The sequence below is a fragment of the Ceratotherium simum genome, chromosome 4 (genome assembly GCF_057802395.1).
Source record: "Ceratotherium simum simum isolate JZ-2026a chromosome 4, ASM5780239v1, whole genome shotgun sequence".
Taxonomy (NCBI): Eukaryota; Metazoa; Chordata; class Mammalia; order Perissodactyla; family Rhinocerotidae; genus Ceratotherium; species Ceratotherium simum.
Genome location: NC_141903.1, coordinates 18,732,983 through 18,753,387, shown reverse-complemented (window position 1 = coordinate 18,753,387; position 20,405 = coordinate 18,732,983). Strand labels below are relative to the sequence as shown.

The 20,405-nt window shown below is 42.0% G+C and overlaps 1 protein-coding gene across 3 annotated transcripts in view; it reads left to right on the top strand.

Moving 5' to 3' along the window:
• TTC1 (tetratricopeptide repeat domain 1) overlaps positions 1-20,016 on the top strand; it is a 44,921-nt gene extending 24,905 nt beyond the window's left edge. For all 3 annotated transcript variants that reach the window (XM_014786136.2, XM_087429480.1, XM_087429481.1), the window contains exons 5-8: positions 2,401-2,437; positions 6,904-7,052; positions 9,816-9,870; positions 19,386-20,016. In XM_014786136.2, the coding sequence (XP_014641622.1) occupies positions 2,401-2,437; positions 6,904-7,052; positions 9,816-9,870; positions 19,386-19,519 (375 nt within the window). In that variant the 3' untranslated portion in view covers positions 19,520-20,016. The remainder of the gene's footprint in view (positions 1-2,400; positions 2,438-6,903; positions 7,053-9,815; positions 9,871-19,385) is intronic.
• The last annotated feature ends 389 nt before the right edge of the window (positions 20,017-20,405 follow it).

Genomic DNA, 20,405 nt, shown 5'->3' with positions numbered 1-20,405 from the left:
GTTTGCTTCTCGGAGATATCTTGCCACATTCTCAGACTCAAAATTGTCATTGTGAACTGGGATCAAGGATACCTTCAATGTCAGAGAAAATGTACTGTGCCCATTTGGCTCCTGGGATTTGGGATTCTTTGTTTCCACAATTGCCAAGTTATTGATACTGCTAGGATTGGGCTAGCATAATCGACTAGTTCTTGAGTTAGGAAAATGTGTGGTCTTGCTAGTCTTGTCTGTCACGTCTGAGGAGAACTCAAAAGAGAGTTGCTCTGTGACTGTTTCCTGTACAAAGGATAGATTTGTTAGTGAGATTTTTGTTTTGTTCTTTTAAGTTGCACTTGTACTATTTTAAGAAGATGCTGAAATCAGAGACTTGAAAACTTCCAGGATTAATGCACTAAAGTGATTTAAGGAGCATATTCTGAGTTTTTCAGGGAAAGGGTTGACTGATGGGTTAAGTGCTTTAAGAAGAATTTCTGCAAGGCAAGTTTGCAGGCTCAGCATCCCCGAGTGCCCCTGGCCAAGCTGTACGTTTCCTATCTGGAGAAAGAAAAGGCAAACTGGAGTTAGGGCAGAGATTCAGCTCTAGGCCTAGCTACGCAAGAGCAGACAAAGCCCTAAAAGAATAGACTAAATTTTTTAAAACTACTGTCGTTACATATTATGTACATTGTTTTATATATGTATATAGACTTCTATACGTTATGAAAGAATGGTGAATAAGTTCTGGTTTTTTCACACACTGTACTTTGGAGGCTACCACCCTAAGTGGCAGACAGCACCAGGGTCCCCTGAGGTGTTAGTAGACTCTAAACCTCAAACAAAGGATTCTGCAGAAAGTTCCGTGATTCCTTGATCTGCAGAGGGTGACTATTGATAAGTTGCACTGCATCTTAATACTAGTTTCTTAAGGGCAAAAAGAATACCACCACAACAGTTGTACACATAAGTTGTGAAGATTTACTCCTATTTCAGAAACTTTAAAATATGAAATTGTATGTCTTAGATTTATAGAAATCTTTAAGTTGGAGAAATACTGATTTATACAAAGTTACACCGATTTCTTTTTTTTTTTTTTTTTTATAATTTTATTTATTTATTTTTTTCCCCCCAAAGCCCCAGTAGATGTATGTCATAGTATGTCATAGCTGCACATCCTTCTAGTTGCTGTATGTGGGACGCGGCCTCAGCATGGCCGGAGAAGCGGTGCGTCGGTGCGCGCCCGGGATCCGAACTCCAGCCGCTAGCAGTGGAGTGCGCGCACTTAACCACTAAGCCACGGGGCCGGCCCTACATAGATTTCTTTACTACACACTTCTTAGACTTTTAATATGTGAATTGCTATGGTGAACGTTGGAAGAGATATAATATAGTTAGTGTTTCCCAGACGACTGTAGAACCTTTTTTGCTTAATTAAAGTGGATAAAATACACATGACATAAAATTGACCATTTTAACCATTTTAAAGTATCCAATTCAGTGCCATTAAATATGTTCACAGTGTTATGCAACCATCACCACTATCTGGTTCCAGAACTTTTTCAGGACCTCGAAAGGAAACCCTGTACTCATCAAGCAGTCACTCCCCATCTTGGAACTGTTTTTGATTGAATCCTGAAACTCATTTTGGTAGACATTGTTCTAAAATAGCCTGCAAAATATTTAGTATTTGCTACAGTAGCCATTATGGAAGTATTGAACATTTATTTCAACTAATATTTCTGTAATATTGTGGAAAACTTCCAATCTGAGGAAAATAGACATTGTGGAGCTGGAAGAGTTAATAACAGGTTAGTATCAGAGCTGGAACTAGGATCTGATTCTTTTGATGTCTAGTGTTCTTTCTGCTGTGCCATGATTCTAGATTCAGCAAGTTAAATTAGTTAGATGTCTTATTTGATGAATTGTTTTGTATTTTTGTTTCATCGGTGAATAAATTAAGGTTTGTAACTGAGATTACATCACAAGCCACACTGTGTGTCTGTAGATGGACCATCTGGAAGATACCACTTTGGGTGTGTTAATATAACAGTTAGCCAAAGAGGAGAGTTGTTAATTCAATTATTCATATATCAGTCATTTTCCCTGTTTATTGATCACAAAGTTTTCTCAGTGTCAGCATTCTAATGTAAAATGTCTTGCTAATATAATAGGTCAATTACAGCAGTCTTTAAAGATACTTTAGGAAGAAGCTATTTGAATAATTTATTGCTAGGAGGCTTTCAAATCAGAGCTGTCACCTTATTTTGAATTTACACTTGGAAGTAACATGCATGTTTTCGTGTGATTTCTTTGAAGAGCATTCTGCATCTCCATAAGCAATTAATGATCAGCTTATATCTTTGAGCCTTTGGGCCATTAAGATAGAACTAGGGTGACACATATTAATGTTATATTTCCTTTTAGGACAAGAAAGAGATGGCCATCAGTGACTGCAGCAAAGGTACAACTTTTTGGTCTTGTTACATGTTAACATACAAGCGTATTACCTCAGCTAGACAAATACAGAGGCTCTCAGTCAGGTGTGTATTTGTACATGTGTACCCTTCCACTGGGGCTTTTAAAGAAGCTTTACAGTTCAGCCTTCCTAGAGGTACTGTATAGTAGTCATCTTAGTGTAAGCATGCTTTTGATTGGATAGTTCAGTCAGTTTATCCTGTATTAGTAAATATGTAAAGAAAAATTCAAAGCTACCTTGGCAACAGAAACTCATGGAACAGAATTTACTTCCTGTAGTGTGCAAATTACTTTCCTTTGAGCTTGAAATGGAAGATATTAGCTGCTATTAGGGCCACTGGATCCATGTGTTTGAGACGGGTGGGCAGTTGTGGTGAGGGGCAGTTTCCGTTTGGGAATTAGTACTCTCTTCAGATGTAATAATTCTTCCAAACCTGCTTGCCATCATTTTAATTACCCTTTCAGGTTCCAGACAGTGAATCAAGCCTTTGCTGATATCTGAGTTACATTAAGGTCTTTTCATCCCACCAACTTATAGAGACATCCCCAGGCATAGACTCACTATTTTTTTTTTTTTGCAAAAATTTTCTGATAGGCCAGACAGTTGTCTTGTGTTTCTAACCAACTTGGTGTGGAGAACACATACACAGTCATGCACCTTGTAACGATATTTCGGTCAATGACAGACCTCATAATGATGGTGGTCCCATAAGATTAGTACCATACGGCCTAGGTGTGTAGGAGGCTGTACCATCTAGGTTTCTGTAAGTACGCTCTATGATGTTCACACAATGATGGAATTACCCAGTGATGCATTTCTCAGAACATAGCCCTGTCATTAAGTGACACATGACAGTAATCACTTTTCCTTGCATCTTACTACTCTCATGAGTTTTTCTAGCTAATTACTACTTTTTGTAATTTGTATTTTTTTTTTCAGTTTTCCTTCTTTGGATAATATTTTCTCTGAGAGAATCATAGAGTTAGAAAGAACCTTTTGTTATCTAGTTCCACTCTCATACTAGCATGAATTTCCTCTTCTATTTTTTTTCTTTTTATTAATTTATCACTCTCTTTACTGGCTTTCTTTTCTTTATACTTGGTATTGCTTTTTAGTATCTGAATGAAACTGTTACTACATTAGAATCTAGCAAACTTCTTCTGGTCTATTACTGTCTTGGGCTGGAACTAATTCTGAATGTACTGTTTTGTTTGGAAGAAAGTATTTAACCTTAATCTTTGTGAGATGTGTGGGTTTGAAGAGTTTAAATTAAGAACAAGCTGCTGATTTTCAAAGCTCCTTTCTCTGTAACCAAGTGGTGAGAAAGTGCCGTGTAAGCTTGATTAGCAGGGTATACACTGGGAACAGAGCTCATTTCCAGCTATAGCCCTGAGTGTAGGAGCCTTGCCAAGGAAATAAGAGGAAGGAGAGGAAAGTGTTCTCCAGATTTGTTTTTGGATTTGGTTAAACCAGTATTCGTGTGCTTATACATAGTCATTATGGGCTACATGCACTGTACCCATAGGCAGAATACACTGACACTAGTATGGTTTATTGGTATTTAGGACCACCCCCCAACCCCGCGCCCGCCCCAAACACATACATGTGCCCATTCAGTCATAACCTTCTTGGCAAAGGACTAAACAGCTTATTTCTGAGGTCATATTGGAGCTCATTACTACTAGTCATATAAAACAGTATTTAATGCCACTCACTTGAGGGTTTTCAGCCTTGACATAAATAAAGTTCAAGTTCATCCTCTTCTTATGGATTGGGAAAGAAAATCATATGTTGGAATGATAGGTTGATTTTAGAGGTTTTTATCAGGTAAGCATGGGGAAAGTTTTTCTCTTCAATACATATTTGCATTATTAGAAGCTATCTACTAGTTGAGATGGGGGCACTATCTGGGTTAAAATATAAATTAGGAGGTTCAGTTTTTTTTAAGATGTAGTAGAGGTCATTGGAGTATTTTTGGTATGGATATTATGGTATTGTAATTGGGGATATTTTAAGAGAATATGATGCACCAGACTAAGGAGGTTGACAGCATGTGAAGTTGAAATGTTAAGAGGTTTGGGTTCTTTCAGAAAACCTTCTCCTGAACCAATATACCCCTCCAACTGTGTACCATTTCGTTTCTCTGATCTTCATTGAAAGAATTGTCTATACTTGCTTTGTCTACTTTGTCTTCTCCCATTCTCTCCTCACCCACATCCACTGGGCTTCTGTTTCATCCATGCCACTTAAACTCATCTTGTGAAGGTCACCAACAACTTCATCTTACTCAATTATGTAGTTGCTTCTCTATCTTCACCTTACTTGACCTGCCTAAAGCATTTAATACAGTGTATTCCTCGTTTTTTCCTGCTTCATTGGCTATTCCTTCTTATTCTCTTTTGCTCTCTTATCTGTCAGCCTCAACAGTTTGGAAATCACTAGATCTTAGTCCTACATAGGGCCCTCTTCTTTTTTTCCTTCTGTATTTTCTCCCTATGTGATCTCATCCAGTTCTGGAACTTTAAATACCACCTATATGCTACAGTTTATATCTTCAGCTCTTCTCTGTGGTCTGGAGCCCTATATTCCATTGCAAATTTGACATCTCTTCTTGGATGTCTGGTAGGTATTGCAGATTTAAGGTGCCCAGAACAGACTCTGGTTCCTCCCCCATCACCATACACACACACACACACACACACAACTTGCAGTTAGTTTTTTCCATTCTAATAAATGGCATTACGATCCATTCACTTGCTTAAACTAAAACCTTTGGCATCATCCCTGATTATAGTGTTCCCTTGCTTTCATTCCACGTGGCTTAATTAATCAGCAAGTCCTATGGGCTCTAATTCAAAGGCATATACTTAGTCTGGCCTCTTCTTTCCATTTCCACTACACCAGCTTAGCCAACATCATCTCTCTGGACCACTGCAGTAGCCTCCCAGCTGTCTCACTGCTTTCACACCTTCCACGCTACAGGCAAAATGACCTTAAAACTGTAAATCAGATCATGTCTTTAGTCTGCTTGAAACCATTCCAGTGGCTTCTCGTCACACTCAGGAAAGTGTCCAAGCTCCTTTCCCTGGCCAACAAGGCCTCCATGATCTGGTCCTTACCTGTATCTTTAACCTCATGTCTTCCCCAGCCCCCAGCCTAGTCACTAACATGCCAAAGTTATTCTGGCTTTAGAGCCTTTACTCTTGTTAGTCCCTCTTTCTGGTACACTCCTCCACAGCTTTTCAAATGGCTGGCCTCCCTCAGATATTGCCTCTTCGTATTCTTTGATCACTCTCCGAAGTTACCTTATTCCCCCCTTCACTTGCATTTACATTACCTTGTTTTATTTTTCTTTACAGCACTATAACTCTGAAATTATTTACCTGTATGCTGTCTACTCTTGCCTACTAGAATAGCATAAAGCTTCATGAGAACAAGAGCCTTGTCTGTCTTGTTTACCGTTATACTCCAGAGATAACACTACATTCAATACATATATCATGTACTAAATAAATAGTTACCAAAAGAATTAATAACAATCGAGTAAATTATTTGAAGAGAAAAACAATCGAGTAAATTATTTGAAGAGAAAAAAAGTTCTAGAGCCATGACACTGCTTTCTAACAGAAAAAGAAACAACTCAAAAAAGAACAGGAGAAATGCAGTATCCTTGAACCAAAACACAGGCAAAGGATTATTAGAAGGGGAGTTGTCATTGGATAAAGGAAAGGATGTTATGCACCAGTGACCTAAACGTGCTGGAGCCATAGTTTGAAGGAACAATGAGGGTTTAGCTAAAAATGTTACCTCAGTAATCACGGCATAACCTCAGTAGTTGAGGCTTAGAAAAAAGAGAATGATAGCAGAGTCTGCCACCAAACTCTTTCATTTGTACCTTTAAATTCTTTCTCACTTAGTCACTGTGCTCTTGAGCTCAGGGTTCTGACCTGTTCTGAAGCTGGTGGAGGACAAGTAGGTGAAAACCAGGAACTTGGGTATAGACCAGGGTTTGGTAAACTACAGCCACAAGCTAAATCCAGCGTGCCACCTGCTTTTGTGTACAGCCCAGGAGCTAAGATGGTTTTTACATTTTTAAAAGGTTGTAAATAAAATTATGACCCATGAAAAGTATGTGAAACTCAAGTTTCTGTGTCCATAAATAAAGGTTTCTTGGAAACCAACCACCCTTATTTGTTTACTCATTGTCTGTGGTTGCTCTCGTGCTATAACAGCAGAGTTGAGTAGCTGTGACAGAGGTCTGTCCCGCAAAGCCTGTAATCCTTACTATCTTGCCCTTTGCAGGAAAAGTTTGCTGACCCCAGGTACAGCCTTTGACAAATGACTCTTCCTTTTGGACCCTTGGAGGATGGTTAATAAAGAAACTTGATGTAGCTGAGGATGTATAGGCTCTTTTTCTTCATGGTAACAATTATTTCTTCTCTTTTTTATAGCAATTAAGTTAAACCCCAACTATGTCAGGGCAATATTGAGGAGAGCGGAATTGTATGAGAAAACCGACAAGCTAGATGAAGCCCTGGAAGACTATAAATCTATATTAGAGAAAGATCCGTCAGTACATCAAGCAAGAGAAGCTTGTATGGTAAACCTTTTTTTTTTTTAAATATTTTTTCTTGTATTCTCTGTGTTGCTACTCAGCAAATCTTAATCCTGTGGGATACCACTACATTCCATTTCTGTGTTTTTGAAGAGCTCATCAAAATACATGGGAGGTGGAACTTTGAAATGGTGGCCACAGACCAGCTGTGACCATGTACCATTTAATCACCATTCTAAAAGTGTTATTTGTGTAAACTTTTAATCTCTAGGGTTGACAAGAACTTTATTTCATTGTTGGACGGGGGGACTCTTGTCCACTGTAGTTGTACCGCTTAGTCCAAAGTGAGTCTTAGTATTATAAGTAATTAACCTCTGGTTTTCTGTCCATCCTATTCCTTATTCACTCACCAAGTTTCTATTTATTGTCATATGCCCAGCACATTGCCAAATGAACATATCCTAAACTAACATTCTTATCTTTCTTAAAATGACTCTTGTCCCTCGCACTACAAATCCTTTTGCTTCTAAGCGTCATAATATTTTTATGTCGGTTGTAAATTAGCTAAATGTTACTGGTTTCCCCCCCTTCAAAAATAAGTCCTGGGCCAGCCCCGTGGCGTAGTGGTTAAGTGCGTGCGCTCCCCAGCTGGCGGCCCGGGTTCGGATCCCGGGCGCGCACTGATGCACTGCTTGTCGGGCCATGCTGCGGCGGCATCCCACATAAAAGTGGAGGAAGATGGGCACGGATGTTAGCTCAGGGCCAGTCTTCCTCAGCAAAAAGAGGAGGATTGGCATGGATGTTAGCTCAGGGCTGATCTTCCTTACAAAAAAATAAAAATAAATAAAAAATAAAAATAAATAAAAATAGGTCCAGATTTGTGCTTTTACCTTTAGCACCACTCTTCGATTATCTCTAATGCACAGAGCAACATATATTCTGAAGGGTGTGCTACAGAATTGGATGTGTATATGTTATTGCCCAAAAATAGTGGATGCTCAAATAAGTTTGAGGAACACTGGCTTTAACTAACCATGTTTCTTTGCGGCCAGACTTTTCAGAGAGCCGTTAGGATGGAGAGGTCTGTCATGAACCCCAGTACGCAGCAGAGATTGCAGGCCAGTAGGCAGGAGAGGGAAAGCTATTGACATGTTTTATTTAAGCCAAATTGTTTTATTTTATGTTTTTAATTGAGGCCACTTGCCAATATTTAAAAATGGGAAGATTTTACTGGATAAAAAACTAAGTTGGACTCCTCTTGAAAACTGGAGGATGTGAACATACTGGGTCCTTTTTGTAGTTTTATTTTATTTATGTTTTCCCGAAAGCCCCAGTAGATAGTTATATGTCATAGTTGCACATCCTTCTAGCTGCTGTATGTGGGACACGGCCTCAGCATGGCCCGACAAGCAGTGGGTCGGTGCGCGCCCGGGATCCGAACCCCGGGCCGCCAGCAGCAGAGCGCGCACACTTAACTGCTAAGCCACGGGGCCAGCCCCTACTGGGTCCTTTTTGAACTTCTGCACCTTGGCATTGGGCTGGAGCTCTCCAGTTCCACTGCTGACCATGCCACTTCCTGTTGCCTTACAGCCAATTCCTTTACTTATTTACATTTCCTCTCTGGCCCCTGAGGGCATTGGAGCCCTGCTATATGGGATTTCCCACTTATTTCATGGGACTGTTATTCCACTGAGCAGACCTGAGAAATACTGACTGATCTACCTGCATTAATATCCTGGGTGATTTGGGTTTTGTTTTCCTTTGTTTTTACACACCCTTGAGGTGAATTCCTTTAATAATAAGATATCTTTTATTTATCTAGAAATGGAGTAATGGGAGATGATAGGCTGGTTTGGATGCTTAAAATACATAAGCAGTTTGAATCCTTTATCTGACTTTTAACATATCTCTGAATGGTGGTAGGATTAACTTAAATTTGGCATGAGGAAAGGGAATAGAGTTCTTAAAATCTTGGTAGACTTTATCCTTGTCAAATTAGTTTTAAGCCTTCTGTGAAGGGAAGCCTTTTATGCTAGTTATTTTATGCGTAAAGAATTTATTTTATTTTGAGTTATTGTAATTGAGTTATTACTGGAATCCCAGACTACTTGGGGCCAATTACAGAGCTAAAAGCAGCCATAGGAGACTCTAATCTAGATCATTGGTTCTCAACCTGGGATGATTTGGTTCCCAGGGACATTGGCAATGTCTGGAGACACTTTGATATCATGACTGGCATCTAGTGGGTAGAGACCAGGGATGCTCTAAACATCCTACAATGCACAAGACAGCCCCCACAACAAAGAATTACCCCGTCCCAAATATCAGTAGTACCATGGTTGAAAAACCCTGAGCTAGATAATCATTTGGGAACATCCAATATTGATCTCATTTTCAACAAATTAGATTATATAAAGAAAAGACTTAAGTTAAAAAATACAAATGAGCAAAAAAATTAAAAATATAAATATCACCCATAATCCCACCACCTAAATATACCACTGTAACCATCTGGTATGTATCCTTTCAGGCATTTTTGTGTGTATATATTTATTCACCAAATTTGTATTGAGGTCCTCCTTGGGCCCCTGTGCCAGGAACTGGGAATATAGCAGTGAACCAAACAAAACTGTCTTCGTGTAGCTCACCCACAAACACACACATACTTGGTTTTTTCTTTATTTAATAGGATCATATATATGTATTTAACCTGATCTCACGTTCACATTAGGTTTTTAAGATTTCTTAAATTCAAAATAAAGCCAAAGGATTTTTCCCCAACCCTGGTTTCTCTTCTTTTTCCTTCAGAGATTACCTAAGCAAATTGAAGAACGTAATGAAAAGCTAAAGGAAGAGATGTTAGGTAAGTTTTCTTCCCTTACTATCTCTTGAACGGAAATAGCTAGGAAGCTGGGAATAGGGGACATCAGTATTTTTCTTCACTAGAGAACACAACAGTTAGAAACAGCTTCAGGGCCCTGCATTCGTTGTGGGCAGCAATACCATGGGGCAGTTGAGTTCTTAGTCGTTTTTGACTCCAGAAGGAGCAGTGTGGTTTAGAGAGGATATCAGCTTTTCAAAAACTAAACTTCCATTTTGTTTTTCTTGGAAAATTTTCCTGCTTTCAAGAATGTAAATAATTCAGCCCCCAACCTGGGATACCACCAACCTCTATTTCAGATCATGAATTTTATAAAAACAGTTGAGTTTCTTCATTGAGTAAACAACTTAAGGTTTTAAGTTCATTAGGATGCCATCACTACAAGCCAGTACCATGTGAGAACCAAGGGAATTTTTGTTTTGAAAATGGCATTGAGAATCCTTTTAGTGTTTGAGAAGACATGAGAGGGCAGGAATTAGGAGTAAATAGTAAGTGGCAAAAAAGACTGTGGGTGGAGGATAGGGCAAATGGATTCATTTGATGCATATTTTAGTTCTCTTATTTTCCAAGGCATTTTATGGCTGGAATCAGAGAACCCGTCTCATAAACAGTCTGCTTGACTAAGGGGAGTAAAGGTTTCCTGGACAGAGGCCTGTCCAGCATATTCTGCTTATAACCTGTCTGATATTTCCCTGCTCAAGATCCCCTATATGTTCTTCCTTATGAATATTTTCTAAATCTGTCATGTGAATTGCATTTAATATATTGCAATCATGTGGGGCTAAAGGAAAAATCATTTGAAATAAATTGAGCCTGACCATTTATGGCCTTTAGGCATCAGTATCCAGAGAATGAGAACAGATTTCCCAAAGGGTCACTCTGATAGCAGAGTTGATTGAAAAGAGGCCATTAACCTAAATGATCCAAAGCCCTCTAGCCCCTGCTCGGTAGACTCAGACTTGGCAGATTTCTGGAGCCTTCCCCAGTTTTTCCAAAAAGTCTCTTTCCCTAATTTACATATTTAATTAAATTTGACACCATATTTGAACAGAAAAATGATTTTAGAGGTACTGTTTCTTCAAAGGAGAGAAAAGAGCATTTTCTTATTTATTCTACTAACAAGGATGCTTTATTTTATTAACAACAACCAAAAAAGTATTTGCATTTAGCTGAGCTGGATTTCATGCTGACAGAGATGACTCTGAATGACCATAGTAGACTTGGAAAAGATACTTAGGTGTTGGTGTCTAGGTCCATTTTTTCCTGAACCAATATGAAACCATAAAGGGATGGATGTAAACTGAATCTTACTGCCATTGTCAATTCCAGATGGAATCAAAACTTCCATCTGTCCTTGTCACTCCAAATTCTAATGAGCCAAACTTTCCTGTCTTCATAGCTTTGGGTTTTACTTATACTATTCCCTTCATTTGAAATATTCAAATTGAATTCATTCCCTCAGTTGCTTCTGTAATGAATTCTCCTCCCATGAGACTTAAATAGTCTATTGCTTGGTAAATAATATGTCAGTTTGTTGTTACACATCAATAGTTTGAATGGCTGGGCTCCTTTATTTTCTTAATGAATATAAGAATCATGAATAAAATATTGCCTGTAGGTGTTACCCACCAAAGCAGAGTCTAAAAGGGAGAAATCACTCTCTATATGGAATCTCAGCCCCACAAGCTTTCCAGTGTTCTTCCCTCTTTGTTACAGATGATGTAACTCTGGTTCATGTGCTGTGAGATCCTTGGAGGCTAGTCACTCTGAGTGCAAAATAATGTCACTTCCTTAGAAGTCCTGAGCAGGCTTTTTGTAGTGGACTTGTACAATCTTTAGTGCTAGCTTCGCTGGCTTCTGCTAGAAGGCTGGCAGTTAAAGATTTTTAAAAACTGCTCAACACCATTTATCCTTGGCATTTACAAAGTAGTTATATAATTAACAAAATGAGCTTTCATTTAGCTTTGTTCAATAATCTTTGACTTGCTTTTTCTTTTCTCTCTGTAACTTGAAGAGCTATGTACCCTCCTCCTTGGGAAAAAAAATCCTAATTGGAATTATGACTGGGTAGAAGGTACTTGCTCCTCCCTTCGTGGCCTGTCATTTATAAATATCGTCATTAGAACAGGAGTGGAGACCCAGGGTGGCCATCAGTCATAGTGCCACAGTCCTTGCTAATCAGAGAGGACGATCTTATTGGCTTCAGATTTGAAGAAAGAAGTCAGCAACTGGAGTGTTTCCCTTTGTCTTTTGTCTTGTTCTCAGGGAAAATTAGCCTCGTGGCCAGAATAGCCAGGGAATATAAGGTTTACAAGGACTTAAGGGTATGGTCGATGGTGTGATGAGGTGGGAACAGAGGTACTGGACAGAGCACCCCAAGAGGCTCGGAGCTTTTTTGAGCAACTGGTGGTACTGATGGTACTGGTGGTTGATGCCCTGTTATTTGGCTTTGCTCAAATCTAGAGATTTTCACTTTTTAAAAAAAAAGTAGAACCTCTTTTTTAAAAATCTTATGTGAAACCACAATATAGAAAAAAAAGAAGGGGGTGTTTTGTTTGTATAAGTTCAAATGTATAGCATTTATAATCAGAATAATCAGGCAAGTTTGAGGAACATAAAAATTTGAAATCAAAAGGATTTGGATGACAGGCACAGCCTTGTGAGTATCTGTATCTGATTTATTTCTTTGTTTTGATTTCACAATATTAAATTTTTTGCTCACATAGATAGGTAAATAGTAAAAAAAAAAAAAAAATTTTAAAGTAAAACTGATGAGACATGTTCAGAATCCCTGGAGCTTTTCTGCTCAGCTGTAGGAGACCGAGGACAAATCCTTAGTGTACTGCTCTGCATTCAGGAGCATCTCAGGAAATGTGGCTGTTTAACTTTAGTGAGAGGGGTGCCTTCCTGGGTTTAGGTCTGTACATAGGAGGTGGTGAGATGAGCCGTTCGTCTTGGCACCTATGCTGGGATGGCAAGAGGTATGTACTTGGAGGCCAGGTAATGATGCTAACATAGGTCTCTGAACCGGCTTTGATTACAAATAGAAAGGAATGTGGGATAAAGACTTGTGTCATCATCATTTGCAAATTGTTTCATCCTGTATCCTGGCCCAGTCATGAAATCTCAAAAAAGTAGAATTGTTAAGAATCTGAATGTGTAAGTTTGTGATTCTTTCTTTATCTCCTGTCATCTCAGTGTATTGAACTGTGAGACAGAAGATGAAGTCATCTGCTTTCACCAAAAAGTAACGTGGGCTACTTTTCACATAGTTTAAGAGGGACTCCCATCCAAGCACCTTATCCCTCTAATCACTAGAAATTGGTATTTATAATTAGTTTTTAATATCAGGCTTCTCATCAAGATTCTACTCACCAGCTGCAAAAGCAATTTATCCTTCAGGGCTGGTTCTCAAATTACAGTGCCCAGACCAGCATCACCTGAGAACATGTCCAAAATGCACATTTTCCAGCCCTGCCCCAGACCTACTGAATCAGAAATTGGGGGTGGGGCCCAGCACTCTGAGTTTTAACAACCCCTCTAGGTGTTTATGATGCATACTTGAGTTTATCTGCCACTGTTTGGGGGTGTGATTGAGGAGTGGGAGGGCAGTGCAGAGGCAGCTCAGGAGAGGAACTAAAGGCAGAGTGGGCCGTGGCCCTAGCAGTGATGCAGCGAGGAGTGGAGTGCAGCAGCTCTCTCTGAGAGCTCCCTCCTGAGCAGAAGCAGGCATGTCACTGAGTTTTCTCTTTCCCTCCTTGTGCGATACCTGCAGCAGAGAAAAAGTAGAAAGTAGACATTTCACAATGTGCTCTCCAATTCACTGGACTTGAGATCTCAGACAGCTGTCTGTGGCAAGCCAGTCCCTGCCAGGTTTCATTTCTGTTGTTTATTTGGACAAGCAACCACTGGAAAAATCAAGTCAGCTCACTGTAGGTCATCGCCACTTATCGAGTGGGTAGGGGATACCACCCAGGTCCTGGGGTGGGGGTGTGTCCCAGTAGCGTATAAAGCGTGTGGTCCAGCCATTCCATGAGATGCTGCTCTTCTTGCCATAACCAAGAGCTGCCAGGTGCCAGTCCTCACCTGGGAAACCTAGAGCCACAACATGAAACTCATTTATTCACCCAAAAGAACCAGAGACACTGGCAGGGCATTGCCCCAGTAATCCTACCTTCCTTTCGCTGGCACCTGCTGCCGCCTCCCTGCCAGCCACTCCGCATACACGTGGGCCTTGTTCATCATCCAGCCCAGGTTTCCTGCTCGTACCGTCACCTCCTTCCACCTTCTTGGAACATATTCCTGGTCTCCTGAGTCCGGAAGTTACTCAGGTGTTCACTCCTGGCCACTAGCATCCTAAGGAGCACGCATTTGTGAACTGAATTAAAAACACCATCTTGTATAATGCCACGTTCAGGAACTAGATATGAAGCTAGAAGTAATCTGTTCGTTGTCATTGCAAGGATTCGACACATTCTTTTGGCTGTTCCTGTGCATTACATGCTTCTCTGCTCTGCAAGCAGTAGAGGGTCCTAGAATCAGCCCCTTCACCAAAGATCACAGGAAAGACTCAGAATTGTTATTGTCACTTAAAACTGCTGAAGCCGTACATGTGGGTATGGAAATGCAGAGTCGTTTTTTTATATTTCTCTTCCTGCCACCCTGCCTGATACTCATTACAGACCGTATCTGTGCAGTGTTTTGTGTTCTGGCCACCTGAGTGTCTCCAAACCAGTTCCTTGTTGTCATCCCCTCAGCAGGGACCATCAGTTTGTAGATTTTCAGTGCCCTGCTTTTTGCTTCATTTCCTAGTTGCTGCTCCTTCAGCTTCTCCTCTCAGGAGAAACTCCTGGTTCTTTGACAGCTCTGGGTAAGGCTTATCTCAGCCTCCACTTTCACCCTAGAGCTAATAGAAGCGTTTGAATTGGGTGTGAATTTTATCTTCTCTATTCTGTGCTATCTCTTGATTTGCCTTTTGCTCAGAGGAAAGCAAGAGTTAGCTGCATGGCTTAGTGTCATGCCTCACAAGAGAAACTGCAGTATCAGGATTCAGTTATATGCAGTTTGGTTCTCCTGAGTAGGAGGAAGTCCCAAAGGACTTATTCCACTGGGCCCAAACCCCAGGGATCTTAAGGAAGTGAAAACAAATGGCACTCCTGACTCTCCTCAGGGTAAACTGACTACTGCACAGTCAGTATTTCCAAAGAGAAATTACACATAATCAGTCAATTGGGTTATCATGATATGATGTTGCTTGGAGGCACAGAAATTAATATTTATCAGAACTGGATCCAGCGACAAGCATTGATCTCGAGTTGTAAACATTCTTGTCTGAGCACAGGCAGTTTTGGACTCTTCTCTTTGCCATGGAATCCAGTCTAATAGATGAGATCCTAGCAGGGGCGTGTTGACATGTTCATGCTGAGTGACGGTGCCAGATTTGCTACAAGTGGAAATAAGGAAACCTAACTGATTTCTGCCCAGATAGGGGAGGTGTAGAATTTGGCAGCCAGTGGAAAGTGTGGCAGATAGGCTAGTCTGGCAAATGATCCTGTCTTGGGTACAAGGGAGCTGCTTTAGTCTCTGAGCACCCAACCTGACTAAACAGCAGCGGGAAGATTTGTGAGTGTGTTTTGTGTGTATTTAGGAGCATGATCTCTACTGAAGGTGCTTCTCTGCCACCATCATAAACAGCAGAAGATGAGTTTTTCAGACACCAAAAACTTGTTAGTTCTACTGTAAAGTTTTGCTCTGTTCCCGTATGTTCCCACTGGCTGCATTCTGATTTCAGAGCTTCTTTACCCAACATTATAGACATTCAAATGTTCGTTAGTGAATAAATGGCCTGTTTCCCATAATGTTGCACTAACTTTCTGCCAGAACCACCTCCAGGCTCTCCTCTTCTGGTTCATTCTTCACTTTGCTACAGCATTATTAACCCTGAAAGCTCAGTTCTCAAACCATCAGTGGCCTTCCTCGTGGCACAGGAACCATAGAGCGCTGGGCCTGGCTCATGAGAACCTTCTGGGATGCGCCCTCCCGCCTACCTTTCAGCCATCAGACACACTGCTCACCCTTGGCTACCTGTCTCTCTACGTTTGCTCAAACCATTTTTGCCTGTACTGCCCACTCCCTTTATCTCAAATGGTTGCAATCCTTTCTCTCCTTTGGTGGCTGTATAAATGCAAACTCTTACATCTGAAGCTCTGCCAGATCTCCCTTCCTCACTGCCCAAGCTGGAAGGAACCTTCCTCTTCCTGACTTCCATAGCATTTTATATCTCAGCTCCATCTGAACTGGCTTCTGTGTGTATGTCTTATCTTCCCTGTCATATCTAAGCTTATTTTGGTTTAGAGACCATGTTGTATATTTTTGCATCCCCACCACTCACAGGGAGATGCCACACATATGTACTTAGTACATGTTGGTTGAATTAAGTCAGGTAACCTCTAATGTGGAGACTGTTTAATCATGTGTCTTTATTAGGGGCTGCTACCTGTCAGGTGCTTTATGTACATTGTCTCATTTAGCAAGCAGAACTTCTCATATTCTCTTCTACTGTTCTGGAGATAATAGTTAGTGAAACTTGTGGAATGTTATAAAGGCAGAGATATGAGAATGGAAGGAAAAAGAATGATACCATATGTGTTAGGTTGGGTCCTCAGAGAAGCAGAAGCCATGATTGGGTTAGAAGTATAAGAAATTTATTAGGGGAAACAGCTGCAAGGGAAAATGGGGCCAAGGGGTGGGAGCTGGAGGTCAGTGGGAGAGCCGTCAGGTCCCTGTGGAGGAGAGAGGGAAGTTGTGTAGGAAAAGTTTTACACTGCAGTGTAGTGCCAAGAAGGTTTCAGCAAAGCCATTGGAGAGTGAGTTGCCCATCAGAGGAGTCCCTGGTCTGTCCCTGCCATGCTCAGTCATTGACCAGGAGCAGCCGTGGGGTGCGCAGCCTCCACATGGGGTGCAGCAGCTGTGCTCCCTGCGTCTGGAGAAGCACATTGTCATGACTGCCACCCCAGAGAATCAGCCAAGCTAAAAGTTAGGGCTCCTTGTGGTGGGCAGGTCTGTCAGCCAGGTAGGCAAAGTGAGGGCCTGCAAAAGGCCCCAATTCTCCTTCTCCGTCTGCAGTTTGAATACTTGTCCCCTTGCTTTGCTGCCATCTCTAGAACACAGTGGCATGGCATCATCCTGTAACTGTGTACCATCCCTCAGAGCGCTGCAGAGCCTAGTCTCCTGAAACACCTTCCTCACACCCCTGCGCAGGCCTGAGGGCTCCTCTTCTGGGCATACCTCAGTCTTGTGTCTAATGCCCCACTGGACCTAAGCATCTCCAAAGTCAAGAGTAACTTTTAGGGGGCTGGCCCCCTGGCATAGCTGTTAAGTGTGCGTGCTCCACTGCTGGCGGCGCGGGTTCGGATCCCAGGTGTGCACCGACGCACCACTTGTCAGGCCATGTGGTGGCGGCGTCCCGTATAAAGTGGAGGAAGATGGGCACAGATGTTAGCCCAGAGCTGGTCTTCCTCAGCAAAAAGAGGAGGATTGGCATGGATGTTAGCCCAGGGCTGAGCTTCCTCACAAAAAAAAAAAAAAAGAGTAACTTTTATTCTTTAGATCCCAGTGCCTCACATAGTAGATACCAAATAAAGTGTACAGTTTGCACTTGAAATTGTTGTTCTGGCCATGGAGATGACTTGTGGTGACCCCTCATCCAGGTGAGGCTCCTCCAGCATGGGGCTGCCCCTCCCGGGGAGTGTGATGTGAGCAACTCTTGAGAGTCATTTTTACTTCACTCACTCTGTGTCAGAAGAGCCAAGGGTTGTGCCCACAGTGACATTTTATTGGGTTTCTTTTTTTTTTTTTTTTTTTTTTTTAAAGATTTTATTTATTTTATTTTTCCCCCCAAAGCCCCAGTGGATAGTTGTATGCCGTAGCTGCACATCCTTCTAGTTGCTGTATGCGGGACTCGGCCTCAGGATGAACGGAGAAGTGGTGCCTCGATGCGCACCCGGGATCCGAACCCGGGCCACCAGCATCGCAGCGCGCGCACTTAACCACCAAGCCACAGGGCCGGCCCTATTGGGTTTCTTTAAATGTGTGTTTCCTCCCTGTCCTCTTACCTCAACCTCAAGGCCGACTGCCAGAGTTCTGGGTAACTCACGCTCTCCTGAAGCTGCTCTGTCTTTTCTCTGCTTGTAGTGATCCCCTCCTCGTGCATCCATCTCCTGGAGGCTGTGCTCGGGGCCTCTGTGTGCTGCCCTCTGTGTTGAGGGACGAGATCTGTGCCTGTGATTCTCCTTAAGCAGCAGCACTGAGCATTGGTGTTCCAGGGTTAAGTTGGGGAAGGCTGTCTGGAGAATGGTCAGCCTGGTTTCTGGGAGCTTTCTCAGAATATGCTGGGCTTCTGGGAACTAAACCTTAGACCGAGACCAAAAGTTCTTTCTGTGAGTTATTAGGAAATGCCTTGACATTTAAAGGCCGTGCATCTTTAAGTTCTTTACCTGGGCTTTACTTCAAGGTGGGGAGGCCTCAGGGGGACAAAGCTGCTAACAACCTGTACCTCTGATGATTAGGAGTTTCTTTCCCTTTTACCCCCATCCTCATCTCCATTGGAAGCAGACCTATAAGAAAAATTAGAACAGTTTAGAAAGGGTTGAAACTGTTTATTCACCCATCCTAGCCAAGATTTTCCAAAATACTCTTAGTTTCAAATATTCCATCTCATTGCCCCATAAATCTCTCAAATGTCCTGGAAACTCCAACCTTTGACATACCAGCTCCATGGCCCTCTTGTATATGGAATCAGCATACAAGTCCTTGGTTATACCATGTGTCTCAGTTTGGGCTTTAGGACATGAACTCACCTGGTGGTTAATAAGTAGCCTGGAACTTGGGGAGAGGAGACTGGACGGTTGAGGTTGATGGTGCTGTACAGATGAACAAGATCTCCCACTTCCAGAGAAAGGGTGGGTTTGGCGTGGAAGCCAAGGCTTTACTTAGAAAAGCAGGCGGCTCTTGAGTTTGAATCCATGTTCAATAGAAATCTGCTGAGTGGAATTAGATTCAGCAAGTGGCTGCTGCTTTTTCATAGAGAACAGACTCGGAGGGACCTCTGCCCTCCCCGCCAGACAGCTGGGGCTTGGCAGGATGGCTTCAGCCCCTCGGGAGCAGCAGTTGATTGGCCATCACTCATCTCAGAGCCTGTGTCCTCTGGGGGTTCTGGCCAGTTTGGACAGGAAGCGTTGCTTTCCCAGAGGGGGCCAGCAGGGCTCCCTCACGCTCATCTACACAAGCACAGGCTCGGGGTGGATGGCACTGAGGGACCACACTGCAGACGGGCAAATGGGGGCCAAAGGTTTCATCATTTTAAAAGCAGGAATTTCTTTAACTGCAGAGAGATACTCTTCATATTTTGTAATCAGATAGTAAGGCAAGATCAATTGGGGTCTTCCTGCTTCTGTTCATTCCCCGTATTTATTTGAGTTTTTGCTTTCACATTGCAGGTAAACTAAAAGATCTTGGGAACTTGGTTCTCCGACCTTTTGGACTCTCCACAGAAAATTTCCAGATCAAACAGGATTCCTCTACTGGCTCCTACTCCATCAATTTTGTTCAAAATCCAAATAATAACAGATAACAAAGATAACAGTAGCTTTTAAAGCTGGCTTGGAAATTGTGTGCTGCTTGCTGTTAGCATGGGGAAAGCCCTGCCAATGTTTAACTTTTAAAAGCATCTTATCTCAAAGACAGGCTATCCAGTAGAGCCCAGTGCTCCCTTTCCCCTCTTGTTTTATGATCAGGGTGAAAGGCACTTCCTGATGGAATGAGCCTAATTTGATTTCCATTTTAAGGTGGTGTCTGTGCAGCTGTCGCCCCTGGTTCTGGCTGTCCTTTGTTTTGTCCAGGAGGAAGCCTGCTTGTCAAGGCTGACCTCCCTGAGCCACACAAACACACAAGCCCAGCCAGTCTCTCCTGGACCGAGCAAACCTGCCGGTCGGAGACTGCCCAGACATGAGTGATGGGGTTCCTGCCTGCTGTCCCCTCTCCCTGATCACACATATGCCCAGGCTGCCATGCATGGGCTGCAGTATCCCCTGATTTCCTCTGTGGTAATAAACGCTTTCTGTGACGGTCTGAGCTGGGTTGTGAATTTTGTCCCCATACGAATGGCTAAAGCAGAAGACTTTGTGGCTTTGGGAGCAGTGTTGGTTTCAAGCAGTGTTACTGAGTGTTACTGGATTCCACAAACCTGCCCAGAGTCTTAGTTGCCACATTGAAGATGATCTTGAAGGGTTGACCATTCTACCATGTTAGAATTCAGCAACTCCACCTCACAAGCTGTCTTGGGCCTCTCCGGGTTTGTGCAGATAATTATGAAATCAGAGTTTTTGACCAAGCATCAATCTTAATAATTTCAACTTAAAATAGCTTTATTCAGGAATGGTGGGATGTGAATACCAGAACAAAACCATATTCTTTTAGACCACATGAACCTAGCGGATTCAAAGGTAGATGTTTTGTTG